This window comes from Pleurodeles waltl, chromosome 3_1 (genome assembly GCF_031143425.1).
Source record: "Pleurodeles waltl isolate 20211129_DDA chromosome 3_1, aPleWal1.hap1.20221129, whole genome shotgun sequence".
Taxonomy (NCBI): domain Eukaryota; kingdom Metazoa; phylum Chordata; class Amphibia; order Caudata; family Salamandridae; genus Pleurodeles; species Pleurodeles waltl.
The window spans coordinates 1,782,382,811-1,782,402,613 of NC_090440.1; the positions used below are offsets into that span (position 1 = coordinate 1,782,382,811).

At 44.2% G+C, this 19,803-nt stretch overlaps 1 protein-coding gene across 3 annotated transcripts in view; it reads right to left on the reverse strand.

Moving 5' to 3' along the window:
* The window catches only part of VPS8 (VPS8 subunit of CORVET complex), a 1,496,959-nt gene that overhangs the window by 1,082,791 nt on the left and 394,365 nt on the right, over positions 1 to 19,803 (reverse strand). For all 3 annotated transcript variants that reach the window (XM_069225817.1, XM_069225815.1, XM_069225816.1), the window contains exon 14: positions 14,267 to 14,437. In XM_069225817.1, coding sequence (XP_069081918.1) covers positions 14,267 to 14,437 — 171 coding nt within the window. The remainder of the gene's footprint in view (positions 1 to 14,266; positions 14,438 to 19,803) is intronic.

Sequence of the window (19,803 nt, forward strand, 5' to 3'; positions counted from 1 at the left end):
ATCAGACCCCAACGGCTCATGCCAACCAGATTTCATCATCAAAATACACAATTACACTGTGAAAGTAACTATCATGAAAGCTGCCAGGCTACAAACAGATTTCAAGAGTGATGGATGTAAAACACATTAAATCCAGTCTGAAAGCATAAAAGTATGTTTCCAGTCTGAAAGGGAACAGGAAAAGTATAGTATGAAATCACAAAGTACAGTCAAAAAACAACTAATCATTACTGAGCACAAAAAAAGCCACAAAATGAAGGGAAACCCACATTCTCGCCTGTAAACAGAGAAAGCTGGATTAAAGTTCATAGGCAAAGCAAGTCAATAAATTTAGTGGCAAAAGAAAACCATCAGAACAGAAAGATGGCTACAGAAAAAGCCCAGAAGCTGATCGTTGTGGCGGGACTGCTGGGCAAGGTACAATCTCTCAAAGTGACAAGCCTGAGGACTACCCAGGGCATATCAGACATAAGCGAAGTAGGATAGACCAGGGGGTGGTGGTGGCAAGGGCACTGCAAAACAGGAGATATGACTGTATCATTGACTGATGCCCCAGAAATTAAGGTTAGGTTTATTACAACATGTAGACTAAGAAATGTTGCAATGCTAAATTTGTACATGTATATGTTAGAGCTGGGATGCACTTACATGCTTAGAACAAAGATATAAATACCATGTTTCTATCTTTATATGTATTAGGGCTCTTAACATACATATCAAGACATATAAGTTATAAAATTCTTACAAGACAACTGGTAACGAAATCACTTTAAATGTGAGGGGACTAAATGACCCAGAAAGCAATACTTACAAGGTCCTAGAGACACACCTAGCACATATACATGCAGGTGAAAATCAAAATAGTTTTCCACATACTACCTTCGCAAAATGTGAGACAGCAAGGGCAAGCATGCATACAGACACATAGGCGGGATTCGACTGAGATAGCAAAGATGTAGCTAAGAAAGGCAGATGGCTCCTGTTAATTGTCTCTCCGAGGAGTAGAGAGTATAACTGGTTCCAATACATGTGCTGATCTACAGCCAGAAAACATTCATTATACACTCACTTTAATAAATTACAGCACTGTCTATAGGCCCCTTCTCGTGGTGGAAACTGGAACACAGTAATTGATGGAGTACAAGACAAAAAGAGTGAATATAGGGGACAATGCTATCAGATTCTGACAAACGTTTATTAAGAGTAATGTACCTAGTGAAAACTCAGCAGCACAAAAAGAACTGAAAGAACTGGAACACTGTGATTACTCTATTGCACCACTCATCAGTACGGTGTAAGTTGGAATTGGCACTAAGGAAGCCAATTACAGTACTTATATGATGGCTCAACAAAACCACTCTTGGAGAGTTTCCAAAATAAACAGTGGATTTATGTCCTGATTTAGATGGTGGCAGTGTTGCTCAAATCAAAATTTACATTAAAAACAAAAGAGAAGAGGTGTCTGGCAAAACAGGAACTGTTCATTTAATTAAACATTATGGCTGAAAGAGCAGTTACAGAACCGGGCGGGGTCTGAGGACTCTCTTGTTGTACATCAGATTGAAGCAGATTTATTATACATTTCTCGGAGTGCAATAAAACCAGAAATACATTATTTTCTTGGTAGAATCTCCGGGAACCAGTGTACTGTTTCTTCTCATCTGTGGGATGTGATATAAGTTTTCCTGTTTTGTGCGGTTGGCTACCGGCTAAGTGTTATCCCACCTGTGACCTGTCGGTCATTAACCTCAGGCCTAGAACTCAAGGCCTGCCTGACCACATACCTACATGCTGTAGCTGACTGAGCGTTCACAACGGGGGAAATCTAACAATGGTGATGCAACTTCATTTATGTATGAAAACTTATCGCTGTGGACATCGATTAATCCAGTATTAACAGTGGAAAGGGTACTGCATCGCAATGGCATCCCCTTTCCACCAACCTAAAGGTTCACCCACCTCCTTCAGAGCCAAGTAGACCTTCATTGCGTAGATGGCGGGGAGTACTCCATCTCTGCTGTCTCCATACATCTCCAACTGGCCTTACTCCGGCCATGTGTCCACCCACCCTATTTAGAGTTGTGAGTTTTCACTGCCCATCATTGCCATAAAAAATGTGGCGGTAAGGGGCAGTGGAAACTTTAAAATTATCACTACGCCATGGGAGAATGCTCCAATTGTGAGAGGGCCTTTTATTTTCAAAAACAAAATCCTGCTTTGGGTTTTCCTTTGAAAATTTTAAAAAACTGTTGTAAGTTTGATGTGCGGCTCTGTCATGTTGCATTACCAGAAACAGCTGTGAGAGTGCTTCCTGGAAATTCAAGAGATGTCTGCAGGGGTAGCGGACATCTCTCTGTCCGCCAAGAATAATATCAGCCTCTTAATCAAAAAATGCCTCCAATGTAGTAATAGCGAGGGTAGCAACTTAAACATAGCTCAGGCTGCTCTGAAATCAGTACTGAGAGGCAAAACTATAGCAGACAAAGCAAGGGTAAATAACATTAGGGACACAAACCACTCAAATCTAGTCGGAGAATTTAAAGCAGGGGATACCTAACATAGAGCAATACAATCACTAAGAATATGGAGAAAAGACCGTAATGTCACGGGGTGGTAAAAGATGCTCAATTTAAACAAAGCTGAATACAAATAGCAAAAATAAGACAAAATACTATGAGGAAACAAACAAAGTCTAGCAACCAAACTGAAAGCAATAAAATTACTAAGACATGTAGGCCCGAATAAAAATGACAAAAGTACATTAACTGATATTACGGCAAATCACTCACACATGTTTTAACAGCAGTTTAAAACCGCATTCCCCATATATCCTGAACTAGTAAAAATATACATCAAATGAGCAAAACTGCTTAGGTTGACTCTGAGCCAATTAGGTTGGAGGACCTAGTCACAAAAGAAGACATTAAAGCAGAATACAATTCCTGAAAACCTCAAAATCCCCACACCCTAACAGGTTTTACACTCAGTTTTATAAGAGTTCCTGGCCAAACCTGATAGGCTTTTTAAAACGTCTGGATAACTTTGTGGCAGATCGCACAGCTATGGAAACTATGACAGAGGCTGGAATTACAGTTATTGCTAAAGCCAGAAAGACAGTGAGGACTGTAGCTCCTACAGGCTAATATTATTATTCCATAATAAAGATATCAAAATCTATACTAACATTCCAGAGAACAGACTGAGGAACAATCAGGTTCATAAAGGGCCAGAAGATGAGTGACAACTTCAAAACAGTAATTCATTTGATAGACACAGCCCACAGTCTCAAAGTCGAAGCAGCGCTCCTCTCCCTCGATGCTGAACTTTTTTTCAGTGGTGTGGAGTGGGGATTATTGCAGGAGAGCTTTCAGGTTCGGCCCAAGATATTTGAAGATGAAATAGGCCTGTTATTTAAACACTAAAGCTAAAATACAAGTTAACTGACAGGTATCATTTGAGTAAAATACAGAGGCACAATGCTGGGATGTCTATTGTCCACCCTTCTTCCCTTTAGGAATTGAACAGAGGGCGCAAAGAGAACATAGTATCTCAACTACTTAGGGAAAGTGACTCAGTCCTAATAACTATAACAATGAAGGCGGATGAGGTGCTTATCAAAGTGACACACCCAATGAACTTGATTCCAGCTCTCTTAGTACAGCTAGATGAAAGGTTACTTATCTTCGGTGAACCCTTATCTGATAGAGGCAATATCTAGCTGCAGATTCCTTACCTTTGAATTCTCCAAGGGCGTCAGGCTGGATCTGGAAGATTTTCAGGAGCAGTACTCCTGCACGCTGTTAGGTGGTGTCGATCAGCTCGTCGTCCATTGTCGCCCACACTTGCGACTTTTCACGCCAGATGTGCAGAGCCATGAAGAAACTGACTACTGGTGCATCAAGACTAAGGCCCTGAAAGGGTAGTCACTGCCCCTAGAAATCAGTTGACAGAGTGGGAAGGGTGGGTGGCTTGGTTGGTTGGTATGCAATCTGCAGCCAGATAAGACATTACCAAAGGTGAGTAACTTGTTCAACAGATAGCGACTTCTAGCTGTAGATTTCTTTCCTTTGAATACATACTCAAGCAGTACTATCCCTGAAGGTGGGTCTGCAAAGCAAGCTCATACTAGAAAATCTGTAGCACCGAATGTGCAAAGTGCCCATCCCTACAGACCTTACTGTTCTGGCAGTAGTGTTTAGTAAACGTGTGTAGAGATGCCAACGCTGCTGCCTGACAGATGTCAAGGACTGGAACTCTGCATGTTAACACAGTGGTTGCAACTTTAGCTCGGGTAGAATGAGCACGCAAACCCTCAGGGAGTTGCTTTTTGGCCAGTGCGTAGCAGATCTTAAGGCAAAGTACGGCCCATCTGGCGACAGTCAGTGTAGGAAAGTAGCATCTTTTCAACATGGTTAACCCCACTTTTTGCCTGAGTGTAGTGCACTGGAATCCTGCTAATCAGGACCTCAGTGTCTGCGTTCTCTCCTCCAAATTTGGTTGCTGATAAACATTTTCAACCCACAATTGGCATACTGGCGCAAAACCCACCTGTCTGAACTTATGGATCGCCAGCAGCCGACTGCCCCCATGGTGGGTAAGGTTTAGAGGATGCAGCGCTTGTTGGTGGACTGCTCCCATGCCCTCAACCAAGCAGAGGCTGGGCAGCACGCGCCGCATGGTGGCTGGACGGGAATGGACGAGGTTGGAGGCCCCTTCTGTAGCCACAAAAAGAGCAAAAGACAGACTGAGACAGACTGCAAAGCCCAAGGAAATGGCAATTGCCTGAGAATCCTTGGAGCATTGAGTCTGCCTTGTCTCCAAAGAGACAGCTGCCATCACAGGGCATGTCCATCAAGGAAACATGGACATTCCGTGAAAAGCCAGACATCCTCAGTCAGACGTGGTGCCTCAGTGCCACCATTGATGAAACAATTCTGCCTAGCGAGTCAGTCAGGTCCAGTCCGCAATGTTACGCAATGTGTGAACCTTGCTGCATCAATACCATCGGCAACAGACAGAAAGTACAGCCGGGGCCTCTTCCGAGACACGTGACAGCACTTGCGTAACCGTATACCATAGCCTGTGGGTATAACAGCCCAAAGGGCATGTGGTGTTCACAGACTGCAATGCAAGACTCGCAGAAGAAAACATCTTTTTCCCAAGTGGGTCCAACCTTTTGGATTCCCTATTCAGGGGAGAAGCAGCTTGGGAGGTAAAGATTTGGACCACCAAGCTCCCAGGAGTGGGGTGTTGCGTCAAGAAACTTGGGTCCCCAGGCGATGGCGACGGGTCTTGCTCCTGTTCACAGGAGCCCCTGTGCTGGGTTTGAACCAGGTACCCAGTAGGACGTTAGTGAGGGCTTATTGAACGGGAGCAGGGTTTCTGAGGTGGAAGCTTCCAGTTGTAGCACCTCTGCCAGGAGGTTAGTCTTGACGGCCACCAAAGGCAGTAAAAGTTCCAGGACCTCAGCTTCCCTTCTCACCACCACAGCATAAGATGTTCCCACCTCTGTAACCACGGGCCTCACCCAAGTCTTCATGCCAGTCCATTCCTTCATGAGTCTGGTTTTTTAAAGTGTCCAGCAACCCCTTCCATTCATTCTGAAGCCTAAGTCATAGTGAGAGGGCTTAAGATCTGATCTAGGAGGGAAGACTCCTCCCAGCGTTGGAATCGTACAATGCTCATCCAGCTCTATGTTGGTGATTACAACGGGGACCGCATCGGGGAAGGTAGGGGTGGTATGACAGATGCTGGTCGGGATCCATGAATGGATCCCTGGGTGCTCATCAGCACCGAGGACGAAGCCGCACCCAGAGGGGCCCCTTCAGACTGGGCCAAAGATGCTCCAACGTTGTCGGGCTGCAGAAAACTAAAGTGCATGGCCTTATAACACTCACAGAGTTGGGCAGGGGTCGCTCCAGGTCCCGGAAGCTTGTGGAGGCGCACAATCAGCCGAGGTGCAAGTTCCACAGAATGAGGGCTAGAGCACTGACGCTCCCTGTCTCGTCAGCCGACAGACAAGAAGTCGAAGAAAGCTTCAACTTCTTGGATTTCTTCTTGTGCCTCAACCTACTCAATCACCCGAGGACTTGGAGAGGGGGGATGACAATAGAGGACTCCGCGACCCATCCGAAGATGCTCCTCTTGACCGAAATCTCAACTTGCATGGAGTCGGTTTTCGGGCCGCCAACAGCTTCAGGGGCCGCTCCCTCAAAGGCTTGGAATGCATGGCTCGACACAGTGCACAAATTTGGGTCGTGGTCATGCGCCAGATCCATCACAGACATCAGCGAAAGACAAGATCTGTAGGGCTTGAAGCCGCTCTTCATGGACACCATCTTTGACGCACCAGGAGTAGAAACTCGAATAAGAGTTGACAAAAAGACATAAAGAACAAATCAAAAATTGACTGAAGGGTAGCTCTCTTCGGATCACCACATGCTGGCACGGAAAAAAAAGAACTGACGTCAGCACCCCAAGATGGCGCCTATATAGGACCTGTGTTGTCATATCCGGTGCGAATATGAAGCCAATCGATGCCACCTAATGGCGCACAGGAATACTGCTCAAGAAAATTTTCTGGATCCAGTTTGACGTCTGGCGTGCATTATAAAGGTAAGGTATCTGCAGCTAGAAGTCTCTTACTTTGGTATCCTAATCTAGTTGGGTTTAAAATCACCATGACAAAGTCAAAAGCTCTGAATTTAACAGCCTCTCAACATAGGAAGGCTAAAAGAAATAACCCAATTTGCTGGCAAGAAGAATCTGTTATATATTTAGGCATAAACATAACATATAAATGAATTTCATGAATGAAAGGTAACTATGCCCTTCTACTCGTCATTTTTAGAAAAGAGCTCCCCTTGTGAGGGTCCCTAAAGGCACTATAATGAGATGCAGGAATCTTATTGTTTATTGGAATAGGGAAGCAACTTAGAATCAGCCTAAAACAAGGCTTTCAACACCTAAGAGAGGGAAGAATCGGAATACCAGATTTTATTTACATACTATAGAAGCTGCACAACTTAAGTTCACCTGCGGCTGGTCTACAGCAGAGGCAGAAAAACAGCAGCAAACTGGAAGATCCCTTCAAAAATGGAAAGTTAAAAACCTTTTTAGTAGATAAAATCAGATTATGGTCTGTCTAAATCTGAGCATTTCAGACACACACAAATCAAACATTGGACACTGCAATAACCTTTTAAAAAGGGAACCATTCCCCTTCAGAAATGTGTGCCACGCACTCACACTGATTACCTCAATACACCAAAAACATACCAAATTATTAATTAATGGTAAGTGATTCATATATGAAATTGAATTTCCAGATAGAATGGGAAAGGGAGCTAGGAACTACATACAACCTTCACTGCAGAATGGAGAGCCATAATTAAACACAACTACAAAACTGCTAGGGGAGTGAATGGGAAGGAACTGAATTAAAAATACTGCCTAGATGGCAGTTCCCCCAACAAGCTTGCATTAATTCAGTAAGAAATGTTCTAATGAGTGATGGAGGGAAATGTGGGGAATCAGGTACAGTCACATATTTTGTGGGCATGTAAAACGTTCAAATCTCTTTGGAAAGAGATATGGAATGACATTTGTCACATTGCCACAACACAACGTACCTTAAAGAAACAACGGGTTCTACTAGGATACCTACATGAAGGGGGTTGAGGACCCCAAAAAGGAAGCAAGAAACTTACCATATTACTTTTTCTTTCTAACTTTAGTTGTTATAGGTTATGAGCACACAAAATCAGCATTAAACATACGTCATTATACAACCAAAAGGTAGAGCAGCGGGTTGATTTCAGTGATACACTGTTAGTGGCAATATTTGAAAGGTAGAGAAGCCCGCTATATGCCTCAGCATCTCATCTTTAGTTATGAAAAGCAATACAACATTGTAGGCAATATGTTTTGTGGGTTCACGAAAGGGGGGGGGACAACAAAGGGGAAGGGTAATCAGAACAATATAACAGACATATCAACATTGTTTAGGGCAGTGTGGTACAGAAGCAAAGGATGTGTCATAACAGGGAAAGACGGTTTTCCAGTCTGGGCTGAGCTGTATCCAAGAGAGGTGCAATGGGGAACGTTCACTGGAGTACAGAGGTATTAGTGTAAGAGAAACAGTTCTAATTCCTTGAGTCTCAGTGCAATAAAGCAGGCACAATCTATGTGGGAGAGACGGGTTAAAATAAGGTGCCAGATCCTGCAAAAGCTCACATCCGTGCCAGTAGCAGTGAGGGTGGGTATTGCGGTTTCCAAGGTAAGACAAACAGCTGCTTCACTGCGTGAAGCATGTGGCTAGTAAGTATCCAGGCTGCAGCAGTCATACCTGCCAGTCCCTTGGGCCGTAAACCCAGGATTACTGTGAGGGAGGTAGTGGGGACAGGGAAACCCAGAACATCTTTAACTTGACTAAGGCTCTCCTTCCAGAATGTCTGCATGAGTTTATAAACTGTTTTCTGCAGGTAGAGACTATGGTATGTGTAGGACGTTGGCTCTGTATATACTATTTCAAAGTAAGAAATAGTGTGCAGAGTCCCAGTGTTCCCCTTAGAAATAAGATAGTGGCAAAATTAGATAATTCTAATGCTCTATTTTGTGGTAGTGTGGTCGAGCAGTAGGCTTATCAGAGGGTAGTGTTAAGCATTTGTTGTAGACACACAGGCAATAAATGAGGAACACACACTCAAAGACTTACTCCAGGCCAATAGGTTTTTATATAGAAAAATATATTTTCTTAGTTTATTTTAAGAACCACAGGTTCAAGATTTGAAGTAAATACATAAAATGCAAGGTACTCCACACAGGTAAGTTTGGAACTTTGAATTAGAGCAATAACCTATACAGTCTTTGTTAAAATGGCAATAAGCTGTTTTAAAAGTGGACACTGTGCAAAAATCAACAGTTCCTGGGGGAGGTAAGTAAAGGTTAGTTTGTGAGGTAAGTAAGACACTTACAAGTCTCAGTTCCTAGGCATAGGCAGCCCACCGTTGGGGGTTCAGGGCAACCCCAAAGTTACCACACCAGCAGCTCCGGGACAGTCAGGTGCAGAGGTCAAGGAGGTGCCCAAAACACATAGGTGCCTTTGGAGAACAGGGGTGCTCCGGTTCCAGTCTGCCAGCAGGTAAGTACCTGCGTCCTCGGGGGCAGACCAGGGGGGATTTGTAGAGCCTGGGGGGGGACACAAGTAGGCACACAAAACACACCCTCAGTGGCACAAGGGCAGCTGGGTGCAGTGTGCAAAGCAGGCGTCGGTTTTAGATAGGGTACAATGGAGGGGTCCGGGGTCACTCTAGCGGTGCAGGTAGGCACAGGGGGAGCTTCTCGGGACATTTCTCGGGACAGCCACCACCTGGGCTAGGCCGAGGGTCGTCTGGGGGTCACTCCTGCACTGAGGTTCGGTTCCTTCAGGTCCTGGAGGCTGCGGGTGCAGTGCTTGGTCCAGGCGTCGGGTCCCTTGTTACAGGCAGTCGCGGTCAGGGGGAGCCTCTGGATTCTCTCTGCAGGCATCGCTGTTGGGGTCCAGGGGGGTCATCTCGGGCTACTCACTGGGTCACAGTCACCGGGGAGTCCTCCCTGTGGTGTCGGTTCTCTGGATCTCGAGCCAGAGGCATCGGGTGCCGACTGTGAAGTCTCACGTTTCCGGCGGGAAGAGTGAGTTCTTTGAAAGTTGCTTCTTTATTGCAAACATGTTGCTATTTTTGAGCAGAGCCATTGCTCTTGGGAGTTTCTTGGTCCTGGGGGTCAGGGCAGTCCTCTGAGGCTTCAGTGGTCGCTGGTCCGTATTGGATGCGTCCCTGGTTGCAGGTTTTCGACTCTGGAGACAGTCCGGTAGGGTTGAGGCCAAAGCAGTTCTCGTCGTCTCTGCAGGCTTGTAGGTCAGCAGTCCTTCTTTGTAGTTCAGGTTGCAGGAATCTGATTTCCTGGGTTCTGGGGTGTCCCTAAATACTAGGTTTAGGGGTGTGTTTAGGTCTGGGAGGGCAGTAGCTAATGGCTAATGTCCTGGAGAGTGGCTACACCCTCTTTGTGCCTTCTCCCTGTGGGGAGGGGGGCACATCCCTAATCCTACTGGGGGAATCCTCCAAAACTAAGAGGAAGGATTTCTAAAAGCAGAGGTCACCTCAGCTCAGGGCACCTAAGGGGCTGTCCTAACTGGTGGGTGACTCCTTGTTTTTCTAATTATCTCCTCCAGCCTTGCCGCCAAAAGTGGGGGCAGTGGATGGAGGGGCGGGCATCTCCACTAGCTGGGATGCCCTTGGGTGCTGTAACAAAGGGGGTGAGCCTTTGAGGCTCACCGCCAGGTGTTACTGTTCCTGCAGGGGGAGGTGTGAAGCACCTCCACCCTGTTCAGGCTTTGTTCCTGGCCACAGAGTGACAAAGGCACTCTCCCCATGTGGCCAGCAACTTGTCTGGTATGTGGCAGGCTGGCAGGAACTGGTCAGCCTACACTAGTAGTCGGATTGGTATTCAGGGGGCATCTCTAAGATGCCCTCTGGGTGTATGTTACAATAAATTGCACACTGGCATCAGTGTGCATTTATTGTGCTGAGAAGTTTGATACCAAACTTCCCAGATTTCAGTGTAGCCATTATGGAACTGAGGGGTTCGTGTTTGACAAACTCCCAGACCATATACTCTTATGGCTACCCTGCACTTACAATGTCTAAGGTTTTTCTTAGACACTGTCGGGGCATAGTGCTCATGCACATATGCCCTCACCTGTCGTATAGTGCACCCTGCCTTAGGGCTGTAAGGCCTGCTAGAGGGGTGACTTACCTATGCCACAGGCAGTGTGAGGTTGGCATGGCACTCTGAGGGGAGTGCCATGTCGACTTAGTCATTTTCTCCCCACCAGGACACACAAGCTATGAGGCAGTGTGCATGTGCTGAGTGAGGGGTCCCCAGGGTGGCATAAGACATGCTGCAGCCCTTAGAGACCTTCCCTGGCATCAGGGCCCTTGGTACCAGGGGTACCAGTTACAAGGGACTTTTCTGAGTGCCAGGGCTGTGCCAATTGTGGAAGTAAAGGTACAGTTTAGGGAAAGAACACTGGTGCTGGGGCCTGGTTAGCAGGGTCCCAGCACACTTTCATTCAAAACGTAGCATCAGCAAAGGCAAAAAGTTAGGGGTGACCATGGCAAGGAGGCATTTCCTTACAGTATGTTTTAGGGATATCGCGCCACAGGGTGTCCGATTGTTTATTGTGATTTGTTCTACCATTTCACTATTGCATAAGGATTGGAAGGAGTGTATAGTCATGTTTGGAGAGTGTTGAAGAGTGTGATAGGTGTTGGAGATGAGCAGTTTCATCCTGCTATAGGTCCGAACCTGTGTCTCAAATGGCGTGCAGGGGCGTATGATTGTGGGAAAGATCCTGGGATGGAGCGCCCAGTGACGTAGCTGTAAATACTCCAACTGGGCCCTGTCCGAAAGGCCATATTCCGCTTGACATTGCTTCAATGCCTTTAATTTGGTTCCCCGAAAAAAGTCCCTCAGTGTCCTACAGTCTTTATCGGTCCTTGCCCGGAAGTCTTGAGGGGACAGCGTGGGAGTAAAGTCTGCATTTTGGGAGACTGGGGTGTCCAGGGAGGGAAAGGTGGTCAAGTCCTTGTGTTGTTGCCAGTTTGTCCCAAATTTCAAGTACTGTGTTAGTTGGAGTTGCTATGTATGCGCTACGCGGCCAAGCATGCTTGAGGAGCCAGGCTAAGTTCCACAGGGGCATACAGGCTTCTGCCCTGTCCATGTGAACCCAATGGGATTCACTTTCATGGGCCACCCAGGCAGAGATAAAGCACAGCTGCGCCACCCAATAGTACTCCAAAAGATTTGATCATGTCAGTCCTCCCCTATCTCTAGATTGCATCAAAAGTGTAGTGGATATTCAAGGGTTCTTCCTGCACTGGAGTCGTTGTATAACATCTTGTGGTACTGGGTGGGGAGTGATTGTAAGAGATACAGGACCCATGGGGGAGTATTCATTTTGACAACATTGATCCTTCCCAGCCATTAGATACATAGGTGTTTCCAACCTCTAAGGTCATCAGTTAGCGCTTGGCATAGGGACGACCAATTAGCTGCTGACCAGCTTATTAATGAAGGCATTAGGGTAAGGCCTAGATATTTTGAAACAGGAGACAAAGTGAAGGATGCTAGCTGTTGCAACCTGGGCACATCTGTGGTGGGAATGGTCAGGCTTAAAATGCTGGATTTTGGCATGTTGACTTTGAAACCAGAGACCATTTCAAAAGTATAAAGACATGTCACTACTGCTGGAAGCAATATACCAGGGTGAGTAGGGGTAACTAGCAGATTGTCAGCAAAAACACGGACCCTGTGCATGTGGCCTCTGAAGGGTATTCTGTGATCAGCTGTGTGCGGCATAACGTTATCGCCAGGGGCTCTACCACCAAAGCAAGTAACAGGGGTGACAGAGAGCAACCCTGTCTAGATCCTCTGCCTATGCAATGGGATATATTGCATGCCCAATTACCTGTATTGTTGCCATCAGTGCAGTATAGGATGCCATAATTCAACTAATCATTGTGGGGCCAAGCCCTATTTTCCAGAAAAAAGAGTGGAGAAAGATCCAGTCGATCCTGTCAAATGCTTTTTCAGCATCAAGTGACAGGAAGAATGCTGAGATCTGGTGATGCTGGGCCTTCTCCACTAGCTATGCTACTATGTGCATGTTGTGCATGCCCTGGCGATTTCTTATAAGTCCGACCTGGTCGGAGTCAAATAGGGACGGGAGAAAACGTTCCAGTCTAGAGGAGAGAATCTTAGTAAAAAAAATTGCGTCTGTATTGAGGAGGGCAATGGGGCAATGTGACAATATTACTTTTCACCAAGGCAAGACAAGCCATCTTCAGCAAATAGGTTACCAAATCTCCAACCACGCAATTGGCAAATTCTGGGCATGGATAAAATAAGCAATAATCTGAATGGATAACTTTCTAGCCCAAGAGACTTAATGTGTGGCTTCTTGTCAAGCACAATTAGAGTGTTACAAATTACAGCAGACAGGGTGGACTAATTGGTTGAAGCCTGCAGGAAAGGTGATATGCTATACCTGAAAGCTGAACAACAACACTTTCATTGACCGAATATTTCTTTATTGTATAAGGGTGGAGGATAAGAGGAGCATTCTTCTGTTTTCTCCTAGGCTTAAATAGATCTATACATGTTAACTTTTATTTATTCTCTTAAGAAAAAATAACAATTTATTGAATCATAAAATATTTATGGTAACATACTAATGGGTGGCCTTACTAAGATCAAGAGACAAAAACTACAAGTGTAGCAGAATTCGGCTGATATGCGGACTACACACTTCTCTAGATTGGAACACGTTCGGCAAGCCATTAGAAAACAAATCATATCATTTATGTCACTTTACCGCCAGGTTCCAGATAATCCCAAACCTACTTCTAATCTTCATTTTGAAGAAAAAAAGCTCTTAGGCAAGAAAAGAGTTTGGGCTAGGGAATATAATATCAACTGCCCTCGTTGCCCCCATCAATTCAGCAAAATAATAATCTTCTGCAGTTCAGGAAACTAGTTTAACTTTTCTGTTTTGTGAAGGGCCATGAGTGAGCTCAGATACCTGTTCTATATTGGTTAGTGCTTTAAAAAAATCTATTTCATAAAATGCAGTGAGGCACATTTGAGGACATTATTTTTATAAGGTACTTCAATCAACGCTATATTCATAATAAAATAATACTGAATTGTGATCTTGATAGTGGTAACCACTTTAAAAAATGTACTTGTTTGTTAGAAAAAAAATATTGAGGAAACTGGCACTTAGAAAGCAAACCGTTTTCAGCTTAAGATAAAAAAAAGTTCTTACACTGATTACACCAACAGAGTCATAGTGCACAGTGCTACAAAGTAATCAAACAAAACTGTTATTCTGGACCATTATGTGCGACACTTATTATGAAAGGATTTTTTTTTTTAAAAGGCAACAAGCTATATCTCTTTTAAGAACTAAAACTGTACATCTGAAAATGTTGATAGTTTTAAATTTTTGGTCAAGCATACACAACTATGTTTTAAATATCACATTTAAAAAACTATATGTAACTTCTCAAAAAAGAGGGCACTTTAACATTGAACTCACAACAGACATTTTAGAAGGATTTGAATTTATGAGAAAATGTACATTGGTGAACTGATTTATTTTCACGTACTGTGGTACAGAATATAAGTAAACTCAAATTTCACAAATAAAATGGCATTTTCTCACCAGAGCCTGGCTAACATTGCCTCCGGTGGCCAAGGATTTGAAGTGGCTGCTATTGTAAACAAGCTGGAACTCTGAAATTTCGATTGTCTCAAGCTCCTCCTGACTGTGGCGATCTATTACATGCAGTTTCTCTGCACTATCCAGGAGCACCACCGTTCGTGAGTTCATCCACTGTAAATAACGCACAAACAGAGGCAACCAAAACATTTTAACACAGTTCTTGAAAAATTAGGTGACTTAAGTAATATTTCTTTATTTATTTAAGCCACGTACGCAGTCTGTAATAAATTTTGTTATCAGCTGGAATACTTCTTAATCTCATATGAGTATATTGGAACAAGAGAAATGTGCTCACCTCTAATAATATTAATTAATTTTCTGTTACATTACCAGAGCTGCAAAATGTGTAATGTGTTTGGCCAATTAATGTTGAGAGACTACCTTGACTCTGGTCCAAAGAGTTGAATGAATCCCTAGAATATAACTAACACTTACCTTGACACGCTAGCACCTCCTATGTTGCCAATCCATTCTTTAAGAGCAAACACATGGTCAGTTCACTCAATACAAAGTAGGTGTCACCTCAATTAAAAATTTCTTCCTGCCAAAATAACTAATTTTGAAGATCATTTCTGGCACAAAATGAACCAGACTGTTCAGCAGTAGGCATTTGCCTGTCTCATGTGCAGGCTGAATGAATGCATCATCTGCTCTATCACTTTTAGATTCATCGTCTGCTCTACTGCTTTCTGATTTGACTAGAGGCAGTTTGACTCCATCCTATGTTTTTGTCATGAATAATAGAAACATAGAAAGAGAGACTTTGGAGCTGCCACTATCAGCCATTGATTGCTTTGGGTCAGCCCAGCACAGGAAATTATTATTTTTTAATTGATTTAAACAAAACAGACAACTGAGCAATCCACTGATTGAGTGCAGGTACAAAACAGAGCTATTTATGTATGATAATTGCAGTAGCTCGACAATTCACTCTTCAAAGACTATGCAAACATATCTCATAATGGCCAATCAGCCTCCCTGATCCCAACATGATAGAAGATCCAGACATTGCCCCCACACATCATCAATTCCCATATGTTTCTGCCAATCAGACCAAATCTTTGCATGTTTTTTGGGGCAGCCTATAGAGCAATACACCAGCAATTCCAGTATCTTACAGTGGTCTTCTCCCTTGACTCACAGCTTTAGAGACAGGCAGGACGCGTTTCCCCATTGCCACACAATGACACTCTTTGCCACCAAAAGACCCATGTGGGGTAGCTGGTCTCTGCTGAAGTCTAGTTCCAACATTGATGTTTAGCTGTGCAAGTTTGGATTAGGGGTGTAAGGGTCGGTCTTGCACCTCTTCCAGTGTTCATAGCTAATTCTTGATGACAGTGTCATGGAAACAGTGGGTCAACCAACACAAATACTTCGCCTTCACCCGACTTCAGCCACTTCACTGTTCAGTGATTCCTGCCCTACTACTAGCTGGCCTCAGTAAATCTTGGCAGAGATGCTGTACACAATGGATCTGGGGCTGACCCCATTCTACTGCTTGTTGCCGTCAGTGCATCGCGAACAGATGTCATTTTGTCAGCCCAGAAGGAAATTGTCTCAACGGGGAGGGGCAAAGAATCACTGTACATGCCTACCTTTGCAACTCTGCTACACAAGCCCACTCTGCCTACACATCTTTATAATTGTTTTTTATGTACTGATTACAAAATCTCTGGCAACACACAGCTAAAGCTGTCAACAGCAAGACCTAAAAGGTAGAGCAGTTCACTACTATAACATGGTGGGGTTCTATGCAGTATGGTAGCCAGTGTGTCAATGACCCTAGTGCAATGAATGACATAGGCCTTCTGGCTGCTGTTTGAATTTTAAAATAAATCAACAGTCAGGATTCGGTTACGTTATGTTGATTTGTATAGTGTATTAAACCCTCAAGAGGGTATTCAGGAAGTATTCCGGGCCCTGGTGCAACTGCACCTGCAGCAGCTATGGAGCTAAACCCCTAATCCTTTGCATCTTTCTCTCGCACATATGCCAGGGATTTCACTGTAATCTGCAATTTAAAAATAAAGTACTTTAGTTGAAATTTGGTGGCCACTTTATTACCTGAGGCTTTCAGAGATCATCTGGTGATGTAGTACATCAAACCACATACAAGTATCCACAGGATCATATAACTGTAAGGGGAACTGGCATACCACAAAAGTCTTGCTATCCTTCAACACAAATGCTTCCAGGTGCTACTGAGTGTAAACATTGGAAAAAAACAAAAAGTCTTCACTATCCTAAATAATGCAAACAGAGGAATGCTGTGTGTGCAAGCATTAGAACATTAAAGCCAGATCTGTTAGCTTTGCCATTGCAAGCTCAAGTGCTAAAGGGAAGGGATGGAATAAATACTCCAGATACTGCAGGAATTAAAAAGTGCCCTAGTGTGCATGTTTAAGTTAGATCTGCAAGCCAGCCATGTCTGCTACAAATGGTGGACTGTTCTTTTCCTGACCAAACACTTTTGTAAAATTAGAGCACTCACAAACGTTCTTAAAAAAACTAGGGAAGATGAGAAAGAGACGTGTGAGGGGCGTAGGTTCTACTGATGATATGGATGTATGCCAAAGCACCTGCAATTTGGCTACTCTTTCAGGGTTAAGATTGGTACACTTACAAAGTGCACAGTGGTAAAATATGGTAGAATTTGTACTGGAGAATGGCAAAGGGTTTGTAGGGGAGATAAAACCTTTCTGCTTACAATGTGGAGCTGTCCCAAATAGCAGCCTTCTTGTGAAGCATTGGGGCTCGTCTTTCAGAGGGAACTGAAATTACTGCCATCTTGAGGTCCATGGAGATCTGGTGTGAATACATCCCACCAAAACGTGGTAAAATACTACACTGACATTTGGCTGGCAGTAGTGAAGAGAGACCATGTTAGTGTACCTATTTATGGTTTGAAGTGAAAATATGCACTGGTACATGATAGGCGAAAAAGTTAAATAGGAATGCAGGGGCCGATAACCTCCACCTGCTACATTATACTGATACTGGATTTTATTTGGACCTCCAGAATGCCAGCAACCTCAACACATTTCCTGAAGGAGATACTGCCCCCCTAAAGGATGTTTGCTCTTTCACAGCTGTGACATGCAAGCTTTGGAAGAGCTTATGTTGATACTACAGCTGATGAATCCAAGTCCACCAATCTGACAGAAAGTTTGCAGCCATCTTCTGCAGTTCCTTAGCCTTTATAAGAGGCTATGCTGAAACCTGTCTTGGGAGAAGCATGTGTCAGGCCTAGTAGTCTATTAAGAGACTGCGCTAAAAGCCTGTGTAGGCTAATCCAAAATTTCAAAAAAGTTCAGCAGTTCTGGCATTCTTGCCAAAACTAAACCTGAACGCTTTCTTCACTGCACCACCGGACAGTGAATCCAAGAGTCTGGATGCACAGGGACATAAGGTCTTCACATAGCTACCAAAAAAGCATTACCAAGGTTAGGTACATTTTTCTTTTTGTCCAATTCTCGAAACAAATTCTCTATTTACATAAAGCTAATTCAGAGTGATTGTACCCTTTAACATACCTTCCAGACCTAACTGTCATACCCTAACAAACATAACCTGTCATACCTACCAAACTAACATACCATCCATACTTATCTACCATAGCTATTTACCTGTAGAATTAGCTAACATCCCCTATCACAACCACCATATATACCTACCTTTTTACCATTCTTAACCAACTCTGCCTACCATTCTAATCACCATAACTTCCATACCTACCAACCTGTGATACCTAGCCTAATGCCTAAAGTTCAAGTTACTTACCTTCGGTAACCCATTCTGGTGAATCTCTACATAAATGCAGATTCCTCACCTTTAGAATATCCCCAGGCACCAAATAGGTGATGTCATGCAGATACACGATGACATCATTCTGCCTTCGAAGTGATGATGAAGCAGCACATATTCACCACCTCTGTGCATTGATGTCAGTTTCTTTCTTGACTCTGTGCTCTTGGAGTCCACCAATAATCACAAGTACAGGTGTTCAGATTTCCTGTTTGGGACCTTTTTAGATGGAAAAAGAGACCATTAACCAGAACAGGGAGGTATGAGGACAGACGGGAATCTGCAGATAGAGTATCCACCAGAAAGAGCATTACTGAAGGTAATTAACATGTTCTTCTGATGGATACTTCTAAGCACAGATTCCTCCCTTAAGAATAAATACTAAGACAATATCTCACAAGGTGGAGAGTCTGAGGAATGGTCCAGAACAAAAAGTCCTCCAGGACCAAACAGGTGAAATGTCCTTCCTTTCGGTCCTGGCTGTTAAGTCAGTAGTGCATGCCACAGCCTTACAGATGTCAAGGACAAGCACCCCACGTGCCAGCACAGTGGTAGCAGCTTTGACCCTGGTGGAAGAGACCCTCAGTCCTTCTGGTGGCTGCTTCTTGGATAGCGCATAGCAGTTCTTAATGCAGAACACTACCCATCTTGACAGAGTCAGTATCTGCATGTCCTTACATTTCTTTACTTCTGAGAAATCCACAAAGGGCTGATGGTCCATCCGATGATCTGTGGTACTGCCTAAGTAAAAGCTTAAAGCTTCTTTGGGATCCAGACAATGGAGTCACTCCTCCTCTTTTGAGGTGTGAGGAGAAGCAAAGAACATTAGGAGTGGCGAATTGCCAAACTTGAAAAGCAGTCATGAATTTAGGCATAAAGAGAACCCTGGTCCTCCACACCATCATCTGGAAAAAAAAGTGTCTAAGGAGGTCAGCGCAGAGAGAGAGGTGTGTTTATTAATGTGACAAGCCTAAGTGAACATGACAAAGAAAACAGTCCTTTGAGTAAGAAGACATAGTGGACAGCTTTGCATTGGTTTGAAAGAAGTGTACATGAGGAAATGAGGCAAGTGAGGCTTTTCACAGGTCTGCATTACAGCTGCCACACCAGACTACAAATTTAGTCCCAGCGCCCAGTGTAGACAAACTTGGTAGATGAACCCCTGGGAGGAACGATGACAACCACAACTTCAAGAACATTAAATGCAGTCCACTGCTGCAGTTCAATCTCCATTACATGGAAGCGCAGACTGTGCAGGTTCGGGTGGAGGACCCTGCCATGCTGTTGAAGTGACAGCCTGATTGGAGGACAGATGCTCATGGCTAAAAGTTCTGGGTATCACATTCTCCTTGCCCAATTTGGATCCACTAGAATGATTTGGGGCGGATTGTCCCTGGTCTCCTTCAGGAATCTGGGTAGGAGAGGTAGTGGTGGAAAGGCATACAAGTGTCCTGTGCGCCACTCTATTGGGTGATTCATGACAAGGGAGATGCCCCAACTCTCCAGTCAGCTTCAGAAACGAAGTGACTCTTGTCACAGGTACCACCCCACTTGTTGCAGTATCACATGGCGGTATTAGTATCCGTGAGGACCTGAACCATTCCAACTTTGATGCACGGCAGGAAAGCTTTCAGCACTATATGAATGGCCTACAACTCCAACAAGCTGATGCG